This window comes from Dreissena polymorpha, chromosome 2 (genome assembly GCF_020536995.1).
Source record: "Dreissena polymorpha isolate Duluth1 chromosome 2, UMN_Dpol_1.0, whole genome shotgun sequence".
NCBI classification, from domain to species: domain Eukaryota; kingdom Metazoa; phylum Mollusca; class Bivalvia; order Myida; family Dreissenidae; genus Dreissena; species Dreissena polymorpha.
The window spans coordinates 76,102,266-76,114,534 of NC_068356.1; the positions used below are offsets into that span (position 1 = coordinate 76,102,266).

The 12,269-nt window shown below is 37.7% G+C and overlaps 2 protein-coding genes across 2 annotated transcripts in view; both read right to left on the reverse strand.

Annotated features, from left to right (window-relative positions):
- Nucleotides 1-12,269, reverse strand: part of LOC127867686 (atrial natriuretic peptide receptor 1-like) — a 740,759-nt gene that overhangs the window by 123,963 nt on the left and 604,527 nt on the right. The window lies entirely within an intron of this gene.
- The window catches only part of LOC127867688 (hemicentin-1-like), a 43,353-nt gene continuing 41,766 nt past the window's right edge, over nt 10,683-12,269 (reverse strand). The window contains exons 20-21 of the mRNA XM_052409013.1: nt 11,891-12,024; nt 10,683-10,789 (exon numbers count right to left, since the gene is read on the reverse strand). Of these exons, the coding sequence (XP_052264973.1) occupies nt 10,768-10,789; nt 11,891-12,024 (156 nt within the window). The 3' untranslated portion in view covers nt 10,683-10,767. The remainder of the gene's footprint in view (nt 10,790-11,890; nt 12,025-12,269) is intronic.

Genomic DNA, 12,269 nt, shown 5'->3' on the forward strand with positions numbered 1-12,269 from the left:
GTGTTCGAGATTTTTAGCACATTTATTGCTGTTTTGACGTTTTATGAGCTAATATTAGGTAAGATTATAATATGAATATGTTTTTATCATTTAAAGGCCCGTTATTTAGTATGACCACATATACTACTCAAAATTTGCTAAGGATCACTTTTTATGTTCACATTATCTTCAATTTAATTTAATTTAAATTGTTAGTTTTGCAGGTTTTGATATTAGAATGTGTGTTTTTGATTTTATTAATATGTATAGATTTATCATAGATGCGTGACGCTGGCTGAATCTAGCTGTGAATGAATTTCAAATTACACATACTATAAAAGTGATCCTTAGCAAATTTTGAGTAGTATATTTTGGATAAAGCCTTTGATAAAATGAGTTTAACATAGTTACAGGCCCGTCAATATGTTCAAGGTCACGTTAATGTTCAAGGTCACGACACAATGAAAGACGACTGTTTACATGACCTACGGATGGGCGAACATGGTCTATACCACCAAACAATTAACATGGTCAAATTATTATTGCCTATGACCTAATTTTTTTTGCAAAATGCCAATTGGCATTTTATCGCAAAGGTCATGATTACGATACATGGGCACTGAACATTGGACATTATTTACATTATGCTTTGTCATGTTAGACGATGCGTGTTTTACTTCATATAACCCATTGATGCTTAAACAAATAAATCTGTACACTACGAAGCCAAGATGTTTCATATTTCAGATGCTCTGGTCCCATAAAGCTTGGATTGAATATCACTGGGGTGCAAAAAAGAAATTTTGAAATGTCTGAGTCATAACGAGGGACATAAATCTCCTCAACTCGCTCGGACACATGACCTCCCGATATGTTAAGCATGAGTGGACATATACCTACACGGACACTATCCTACCTACCGGTACTACTAGCACCCTCGGACACAGAGCCTCTTGCATCATCACTTAAAGCAATACAGGAAAATCATTCTAAAAGATAATTTGTTGAAAAATTCTTAATTGATATACCATTTAAATAACTATTTATCTAATTTGTTCTGTTCTTAATGTCGGAATGTACAGTATGCGCATGCACTTTTGTCCGGCTCAAAGTACATACAGCGCGATTGTTGCCTATTGCAGATTATATGAACTTTTGTCCGGCTCAAAGTACATACAGCGCGATTGTTGCCTATTGCAGATTATATGAACTTTTGTCCGGCTCAAAGTACATACAGCGCGATTGTTGCCTATTGCAGATTATGTCAGCTCGGCGTTGTATAAGAACAGAACAGACATTTTATTTAGACTTAAACATAAGTACATCGTCTTAGTACATACAGTATAAAAGTAAGTGTGTCACGTTTAAAATACATTTAAGTTCAATACACATGAAAACAAAATACAAATTAAGAAATGTAAACTGTCTAAACATACAATGACAGAAAGATTTGTAAGTGATACCGGTTATATGGTATTATTGGTCAATGAATTGCAAATTACAAATGCTTCTTTTACATATTTACACAACTTGACAAGTTCATTTTTTTCGGATGATACTTAAACACAGATGTATAAGCCTGTAAAGCGTAAGGCTTCATTTTGTATTGAATCGCCCGGTTCCGCCCACGATTCCGCAAGTGCACAATAGGTAACAGTCTTTTAAATGAGGGGTTATTATGGCTCAATTGGTCATTGTCGGCTCGGGTACTACTTACATGTACCCCGGGTACTCTTAAGTATACTTACATGTACCCCGGGTACGGTAAATATACTTAATCGTACCCGGTCGATATTAGACTGTACCCAAGTATTTCCGCCCCAAATCCGATGTCGTAAAACGCGCTACCGATTATCTTAAATAAAACTTCTCTTTTAAAAAATCTGCATCGACATGCTTTTTGAGTATGAGTTTCGATAAGTGCGGGTCTGATAAGTGGGTTGAGACGAAACGGATCGCGACCGGTAGGTCAATTTTACGTTTATAATTAAACAGTGCTCCAGCCTCCAGCTAGGCCTAAATTGAAGGGCGCCCTGCCCTCCCGATCCTCCGCCCTGCCCCCCTGCCCTTATTATTTTTTTACATATGATCCTTAATTAATCTCTTATTACATTGAAATTAATTTATACCTCAATGTACACATTATATTTGAATGGTTTAATAATAATGGGAAAATATATTCTAACAATTATTAATAACATATAAATTAAAATGCAACAGGAAGCATTCCAGAAACGCCCGCGCGCTCAAAAGTGCCCTTTTGACAAAATACAGGCGCGTCGAGAGTGCCCTTTTGACAAAAAAGCCCCCCTGGCCTTTTTAAATCCTAGCTGGAGCACTGTATAATATTTATATTTATTTTACGCTTACATGTATACATGCAACGAACTATTAATGGGGCATGCATTTCAATCTTAATTAAAGTATAAATGAACCGATGTGAATGTGAGGGTCGTCGCGCATGCATGATTATTGCAAACGAAATTCACTTAAAGATGGATCGAGTTTAGGCCGCCGCCCGTAAAATAAGGGCCTTTGGATGACTGTACTGGTGGCCGTCCGATACCTTGACGATAATATATGTATCCCGGAAAAAAACTTTTTGGAAAAACACACTAATCTGCAGGTACAAATAGAGCTGACCCATTTATAATCCTTTCTAAGTCACACACCGTATGAATCGTTATTATTTAAAGTAAGCTATCTATGTTTAATTGGTTGATATAATGGACCAGCGTTGTTTGTACCGGGGTGATTAGTGGGGTTTTCTAAACTCTTGCTTTTCATCAGTCTATTGAACATTGCTCAGTGCCTTTCGTTGCATAATTTGTCGCCACGATCTTATTCGAAATTGGACGATGTTTTAACAGTATATAACCTACGTCCGATCAAGTAAAAAAATACCATCGACGCTCTGACGGTGTGCGGCCAAACTAAAAATATATATCACTAGGTGTGTGTTAACGTTTAAAGGATTCGTTAAACTTCGACTGGTGCCATCCAAATATCATTCAGCGATTCTTTTTATATAATTATTATAGGTTATATACGCTTTCAAGCCTAGGGTTAGATCATAGGACAACAGTTAATGCAGATTTAAAATCACAAAATATGTAAAGTATTCTTTTTTAAATCATACGTTTACAGTTCGACACAATGCTTCAGTTGTGTGAATAAGCTGATAATTGCTGTATTAAATACAATTGACAGTGCCCATCTTTGCACCACTAATTTTTTTTATTATTTGAGCTAGCGGGACGTTACACCATCCTGAGATGTGATCAGGTGGTTTATCAAGGTGTGAAACTTGATCGGGTTGATCAATGGTTGTTGGGATATTGAAATGAATGGATGTGCAGTTCGCCTGATAAGGTAAATATTAATGTTTATTACATGTACTTATTACTTATTTGCGTATGCTTTGAAATTGTGACAGTGCTTGTAAGTGCGATTAGTGTTAAAAAGTTTGGTTGAGGAAAATGAAAAAAATACACATGTATCACGTAAAACGAAAAAGAACGAACAAATATTTTATTGACTAAAACACCGCTAAAAGTATTGAAAACAACGAGTATATTGACGAATTTAAGCAGAACATAAAAACACATTTATATGTTTGTTGTTTTTCACATGAAAGCGATAGCCATTTAACAATGCACTTGTGCGCGCAAAAGTGTATGAATACTTTTACGGAATCCACTCATTTTGAATTTTCGAAACTGACAGTTTTTATCCTAAATAAAAGGTTGTCGCGCTGCAACTAATTTGGAAAAATTAAATCACATTGTGATTTGGAACACTTTACAACTTTAATCAATAGATTTCGACAAAACATATTGGGGACATGTCCTTTGTCTGTATTTAATATACGTAAATGGGTGTCATCTCTAACATCTTTTTCGAACAGCTGTCCGTTTATTTGGATACAGACAGTAACTCGCTATGGGATCGGATACACCATGACCAACTGCTGGAGGTCACAGTAAAAAGACCGAAGTATGGATCGTTGAAATGTCATCTCTGCCACTGCTGTAAATACAAAGATAAGTGATAATATATCTTTTTGAAATTGACGTTAGACATGTATAATTAAAGAGACAATTGTGATGTGCGATTGTCGTTGAGTTTCTATGGTAAGCAGTACTGCTGTTGGTACGCAGAAAGACAACACTGTCCATTCGACTTGATTTGTAGAGCTAGGACGTTTTAATGTTGTTGACGCTCTGTCTGTGTCTGTCTGCTAATACTCTGGCAAGGCTCCTCAGTTTTTACTGCGAGGGACACACTTTTTTGCCCGCTAGCGTAAACACTGACGCGGGTCGACGGTGCTGGTACAGCGAGTCCGAGTCGTCCGAGTCAGCGTAGGCATTGTTAAAACGCCTTAATAATTAGCTCTAAATAGCAAGTCTACTCGATAGCGTTTTCGTTCTGTTTTCCAACAGCATTACGGTTAACTAAAGGCAGTAACTAAGGTCTTACATAATCTTATCCCTTTTTTCAGTGCGGCTGTTTAACGTAAACTCTGACATTTTCTTGCAAAAGGACGTATTCTAATTTACCTACCGGTATATATGCTAATACGTGTTTATTTTATTTATCTGTTATCGCCCCTTATCGTTGGTTAAAATGATACTAAAGTGTATATTTTCAATAAAGTAGTGTTTAATTTATTTTTATTTCAGTTACTAGTTCGTGTCAGATGGGACTCTTTCACGATCCGGTTCCACTGCTGGAGAAGGATGGCGCAACGTTTTCGGATGCCATGAAGATTCTTCAATTTAGCCGCTGCTGGTGGTGCTGGTGGTGATGATGGTGGTGGTGATGGTTGTGATGGTGGTGGTGATGATGGTGGTGTTGATGGTGGTGGTGATATTGGAGGTGATGGTGGTGTTGGTGGTGGTGGTTTGGTGACGGTGGTTGTGATGGTGATGCTGATGGTCGTGGTCGTGGTTATAATGATGTTGATGGTGGTGGCGATGGTGGTATTGGTTGTGGAAATGATGATGTTGCTGGTGTTGGTGATGATGCTGGTGGTGAAGGTGGTTGTGAAGGTGATGGTTGTGGTGGTGATGATGGTGTTTGTAATGATCAACGCGGGAGATCAGTCTCCACAAGGTCGCTTCCGGGGGATAACTTTTGATTATCCGAAAGGGTTCCTTAGAAAAGTCATACCCACTCGCCGTGGATATAGCGCACAATACATGTATGCTAATAGGCTTGTACGTACGTCCCCCTCCCCCCCCCCCCTGACGCCGACCCTCATTTAAATCCAGGGAAGAAACTATGTCAGCCCGACAAGCAGCCGCCAGGAGATCAGCGTGCACAAGTCGCTTCCAGGGGATAACTCTTATTTGACCGAAACGGGCCCTTAAAGGTGCATATCCTCTCGCCGTATATATAGCGCATACTACGCTTAATAGGCTGTATGTACGTCCCCCCTGAAGCCCACCCTAAATAAAACCCTGGGTCGAAACTAGGTCAGCCCGACAGGCAGTCAACTGGAGATCAGCGTGCACTAGGTCACTTCCAGTGATAACTCTTGTGTGTCCGAAAGGGGCCCTACATATAGCGCATAAAATGCTAAATAGGCTTTTAATACGCCCCCCCTGACACCGACCCTAATTAAAACACGGGCCGAAATAAGGTCAGCCCGATAGGCAGCTGACCGGAGATCTGCCTTCACTAGGTCGATTCCGGGGGGAAACTCTTGTTTGTCCAAAAAAGACACTTAAAGATGCATACCCACTCGTCGTCGATATATCGCATAATACGCTAAATAGGCTGTATGTACGTCCACCTGACGACGACCCTTATTTATAACCCGAGCCGAAACTAGGTCAGCCCGACAGGCGCCGACGGGAGATATGCTTGAAATAGGTCGCTACCGGGGGATAACTTTCGTTGTTTTCGAAGGGGCCCTTAAAAGTGCATACCCACTCGCTTTGTATAAAGCGCATAATACAATAAATAGGCTGCATGAACGTCCCTCTGACGCTGACCCTAATTAAACCCCCGAGCCGAAAGTAAGTCAGTCCGACAGGCAACCGACGGGAGATCAGCGCGAACTAGGTCGATTCCGGGGGATAACTATTGTTTGTCCGAAAGGGGCTCTTAAAGGTACATACCCACTCGTCGTGGATATATCGAATACTACGCTTAATAGGCTGTATCAACGTGTCCCTGACGCCGACCCTAATTAAAACCCCGCGCTGAAACTAGGTCAGCCCGACACGCAGCCGACGGGAAATATGCTTGCAATAGGTCGCTGCCGGGGGATAACTCTTGTTTGTTCAAAGAAGGCCCTTAAAGGTGCATACCAACTCGTCGTCGATATATCGCATACTGGTAATACGCTAAATACGCTAAATAGGCTTCATGTACGTCCCTCTGATGCCGACCATAATTAAAACTCAGAGCCGAAAGTAGGCAATCATGACAGGCAGCCGCCTGGAGATCAGCGTGCACTAGGTCGCGTCCTCTTGTTTTTCCGAAAGGGGCTCTTAAAGTTGCATATCGACTTGCCGTAGATATTCGCGTATACTACGCTTAATAGGCTCGATGAACGTCCTCCTGACGACAACCCTAACAAAAACCGTGGACCGAAACTAGGTCAGCCGTAGGTAGATCAGCGTGCGCTATGTCCTTCCTTGGGATAACTCTTGCTTTGTTCGAAAGGGGCACTGGACGGTTCTTACAAACTGGTTGTGTAAATAATGCAAATGACTTGCTAAATAGGCTTAAATTTAATAATATGATGAATGGTTCAACCTATTCAATAAGATTGCTTAAAAGCTAAATAGACTGCATAGGCTGAATAGGTTTCTCAATAGCCTAAATAGGATGTTTGTTTCAACCTATTTAATATACGTGTTGTAATGGCTTCTTAATTAATATGCTTGATATGCTAAATAGGATGTATTTTATAACAGACATGTACTAAACTTGCTTACTTCGCTTAATAGACGAAAAAAACTGGTACATATGCTTTTAGGATTTATTTTTTCAAAATATATACCAAACCTCCCTAATAGGATGAAATAGGATGAAAAGAATATACTAAATAGGCTAAGTATCATGTATTTTTCAACCTATGTACTGAACGTGTTAAATAGGCTAAAAATGGTGCTAAAAAGACTAAATATGATGCTTGTTTCAACCTATTTAATACACTTGTTGAAGGGCTTCTTAATATGCTTGATATGCTAAATAGGATGTATTTAATAGCAGACATGCACTAAACTTGCTAAGTTCGCTTAATAGGCGAAAAACACTGATACATATGCTTTTAGGAGTTATTTTTTCAAAATATGTACCAAACCTCCCAAGTAGGCTGAAAAGAATATACTAAATATGCTAAGTATCATGTATTTTCCAACCTATGTACTGAACGTGTTAATTAAGCTAAATAGGCTAAAAAGGGGGCTAAAAAGATTAAATAGGATCCCAGCAAACATATGACGTTAAATAGACGTTGAAAAGACGTTGTACCATGACGTTGAATGACCGTTGAATTTTGGTTGTAAATGAAAGTTTTTTAGACGTCATTTTATGACGTTGATTCAACGACATGTTACAACCAAAATTCAACCATTTTTCGACCAAAATCCAGCCATTCTACAACCACTTTGCAACCAAACTTCAACCACTTTGCACCCAAAATTCAACCACTTTGCAACGTTAAAATGTATGGTTCGCTTAACGTTCCCGAAACGTTGCGGAATAACGTTCTAATTTAACCTAAAACGAACCTTAATCTAATTTTCATATTGAGGTTGAAAACGAACACATCTTTATTCTTATATGCACAAGTTTATTGCTTGAACATACACATATATGAAACCGAATTTTCTAGCATACATGGTAGCTGAAATACTTCGCGTTCAAAATAAATCTGAGTCTGCCAAGAGTCTGCCAAAGCAACAATCATCAAAAGACTCTATGGCGGCAATTTATATTGACTAGCATACATGGTAAAATAATCAAGCGTTACAACATCTTTAAATTTAATAATGTATTTTATGACTGTATCAATTCATAACTAAATTTGAAGTTAACCTACAAGATCAATATTTTAATCATGTCATGCCCAACAAACGTTTTATATAAACTACATTTTACATTATTATATATTTCAATTTTAGATTTTAATAAAATTAATAATTGAGTTTAAGATAAAATTTTGAATTATATTTATTTTTCAATTTACGATGAATTCGGATTATCGGTGTTCAAAATTACGGTGTTTAAGTGTACATATTTATTATTTACGAAATAGCATGTGTTTTCAAGAATGTTTTCAACAACAAATTACTACCAAAAATGACTAAGTGAACGTAGTATATTCAAAAGTGGTACGAAGTCTCCATGGTACGAGTTTCCCCATAATTATGAATATGAATTTAAAGCAAGTGCATAATGATATCAATTTTAAGATTACAAACTGAAATAACAATAAACACCTACCTCGCAAACTCTTGTTTATCGTCGATTGTAGGTTCCAACTTCTCTTATTATTGAACAAATATGTTTACCGGTACATTCAATAACAGCACAGTTGGAAAATCGCATTAGCCAGTAGGTAAGTGAAGCTCGATTGGTCATTGTCGGCTCGGGTACTACTTACATGTACCTCGGGTACTCGTAAGTATACTTACATGTACCCCGGGCACGGTAAATATACTTAATCGTACCCGGTCGATATTAGACTGTACCCAAGTATTTCCGCCCCAAATCCGATGTCGTAAAACGCGCTACCGATTATCTTAAATAAAACTTCTCTTTTTAAAAAACCCTGCATCAACATGCTTTTTGAGTATGAGTTTCGATAATATAGATGCCATTTTACAGAAAATTGACATATATGTAGATATAATTATTTCCAAAAAATAGCCGACAACGACCGATTTAGCGTTAATTTTCCCGGGTACGATTAAGTATATTCACCGTACCCTGGCGTACATGTAAGTAGTACCCAAGCCGACAATGACCAATCGAGCGTTATTATGAAGCGTCAATACTAGAGTCTTAAAGAGATCTTTTCAACTTTTGGTAAATTGACAAAAATTAAAAAACAACAACATTGTTGCAGATTCGCAAATTTGTGTTGTAGTTATGATATTTTTTAGGAAACATTAATACTGAACATTTACCATTCTCTTGAATATCCATTATATGCATCTTTGGACGATTTGGAAACCTGAAAATTATAAAGCGTTGCAACGCGAAAGGATTAAATAATTTGGAGAGTTCTGTTGTTGCCTTTATATTTTGTAACACTACGAGGATTGCTTATATAAAGTATAAAATAAATTACTCATTGTTATGAGCACGGATGGCCGAGTGGTCTAAGTAGTTCGATCCCAGTTGAGGGTTACTTTTTTTTCTTTCTTTAATTTTATTCTTGTTTTGAACTGGAGCTTTTTAGATCCAATGTTTACATTTATCAAAATAAAACCTTTAATGACAAACTTCAATGCATGCCAAAATCTATGAAAAGGTCTCTTTAATGCAGTATTCAACAATACATGACACAAATGAAAAGGTTCACACGTTACAATGCGCAACAGTTATTGACAACCTATAAGTTCCTTGGGAAGAACTTCTTATTAGGCAATGTTCAATTCAAGGTTCGCAAGGGCAACGCAGTTTGCTACACGATACAAGGGCGCAACAGTTATTGACAAACTTAGTTTCTTGGGCGTGACCCTTTTGCCAAATGTTTCATGGCATGGGCTCGTGTCACTTATGTTGCGGGTGTGCACGGAATGTAGCCGATAAATGTATGCATCATGCTACCGCCGATTCGTTACTTCGTTGAATATCCTGTGAGATGGCTTAAGCGACGGAAATGATTTTAATAAACATTTATACGCAACGTCTATTTTATGGTTGGCACCGCGCGTGTTGTTCATTTTGATGATTTTTTTATGTCAAAATTTTAAGTTATTGCCCTTTGATTACAAATATGTTATTGCAAGTAATTGTTCGTTTGAAATTCGAATTTAATGAAGCTTTATTTGTCAATGTTAAAAAAATAATTTACTTGTGCGTTTTGCGCGTTAATCATAATTGCCATTTAAGCTTTTATATATTGTTATTTGTTTGTTCCCATGCTTACAATCAACCCATTCAAATTAACGAATCAATTACCACGGGTCATCATTCGATGTCAATAATATTCTTTTGATTTTAATGGAAAACTGCTTTCTTTAAACTCCCAAGCGCATAGGTTTTATATCTGATATGTTATCATTTGGAATGGTAAAGTTGTTTAAAATATACCCTGGGGGTAAGTATTAACTATCCCTGGGGGTAAGTATTAACTTTATCGCGGGAATGCAATATGGACCAAAATTAGTGAAGAAAAAATCATGAAGACTTCAAATATAAGAGCTGCGTATTTGGTATGTTCAAACCATGCACCTGTGGGGCCAACTTGCAAAATGGCTGGGGCTTCATACAATGTTTTTCTATAAAAATTACAAACTCCTGAGCTTGTTTGAATTAGGCATGAACTTTTATATGGCGATATTCTACAAGGATTTCCCAAAATATGCCCATAGGGTGAAATAAGCCTCGACTCTGGGATTCAAATTCCAATAGGTTGACACGGTTCAGTGTGAGCGTATGTGGGGTTTCTTGTATTTACTCATACTAATTTTCAAAAACGAAGAAAAACATGAACACATACTAATAACGCTATGTATGGTGTTATTGTTTATTACTGAACAGACGAAGAGGTATTAGACAACAAACACAGTTTGTAAACACATTTCACAGCCCAACTCTTTATCCTCCGATCGTAGGGGGTCTGAAACAGGAAGGATGCGTTTTAATGATGAGATGTGCTCATGCGGTTTATATCAAACAGCAACCGCCTTGATAGACAACATGGCCGACATATGTTACACGAACATTACATGAAAGCAGATCCTGTGTCACAATTGAACGGGGATACTTTTCTGTTGTTTCTTTTGCGAGCAGTACCTTACGGATGTAACACAAATGCATATTAATGCACGTTTTACGGAACACGTAAACATGTTTTATTACATGAGTCTACACTGCTCGTCATTTTGTGGGCGTTATGTTCAAGATTCTTTTAATTAATGTCACAGCTTTATCACATGATGTAACCGTTTTTTATGAATTTTGTATAAAAAAACTGTAATATTTTGCTTTGTCATATCAATATCTTTATTCGATCGCTTATTTTAGAACGCAATTGATTTCAAGGTGAGTGAGGACATGCCAAATGTAGTATGCAGAAAATCCAGGGCTGAACTGGGCACCAGCGTTGTCTTTGTTTATTTTGCACTTTGGTCATACGTTCACGCAATTTAAACGATAAACACTGTTAGAATAAAAGGATACATAACATATTAGGTAAGGTGTGAATACAGAAGAGGCTTATCATTTCCAGCACGAAACGTTTTAGCATTACGCAATCCTCGTTTTCATCTGTTTCTAAACTTCCAATTAAAAGCTTCTTCTGTATACAAGTTTATAGATCTAGTCTCTCACTATATATATTACTGGAGAGAACACGGACACTTAACTGTTCCGGAACTAGGAGTGAATATTTTAAGCAACAACCCCACAATCAACTGTTGTTAAAGACCTAAATAACGTTGCTCCAAAATCACAAACATCACAGCGCGCTAGTTTTAGAATAAACCATTGTGAGCTATGGGATTCTTTTTAGATTAAGTCATGTTAATTGGAATGAATATGTGGTTTATTCTCATCCGTATGCCTCTGTGGCCTTTTGTGTTTTTGTATAAAATGCTTCACTATCGGTAAACACATCTAACACCACGCTTTCGTTTAAATGATTGTCTTATAGCAAATCAATATTCCACTGCATATTATTAAATTGCACATTCTATTAAATTAGTTGCATGAAACCTACATCCGGGTCGTTGTGGTGGGTAACTGCACGCCGTACAAGAACACGGACCCACCACCCTGGGGTCGCCAGATCACCGTACCACCACTGGGTGTTATTACCCCGCTCTGTATGGCCGCCTTGCAAATGGCTGATAGCTGAAAACAGTACGTACGTATGTTTTTGTTTGATACTATAATAACTAAATGGATTGAGTTTGTTGTTGTAATGTGTAATGAAGTAATGCTCGTATTATCAGTGGATGAATGGCAGACACACACATGAAGACACACAAGTTTTACATAACCAGACGTGAAACGGTTACATGATGTTTATTACGGAACAATACATGGCGATGATAAACATTTATGCCGATAATACTGACATTACATGAGCCTTGTTC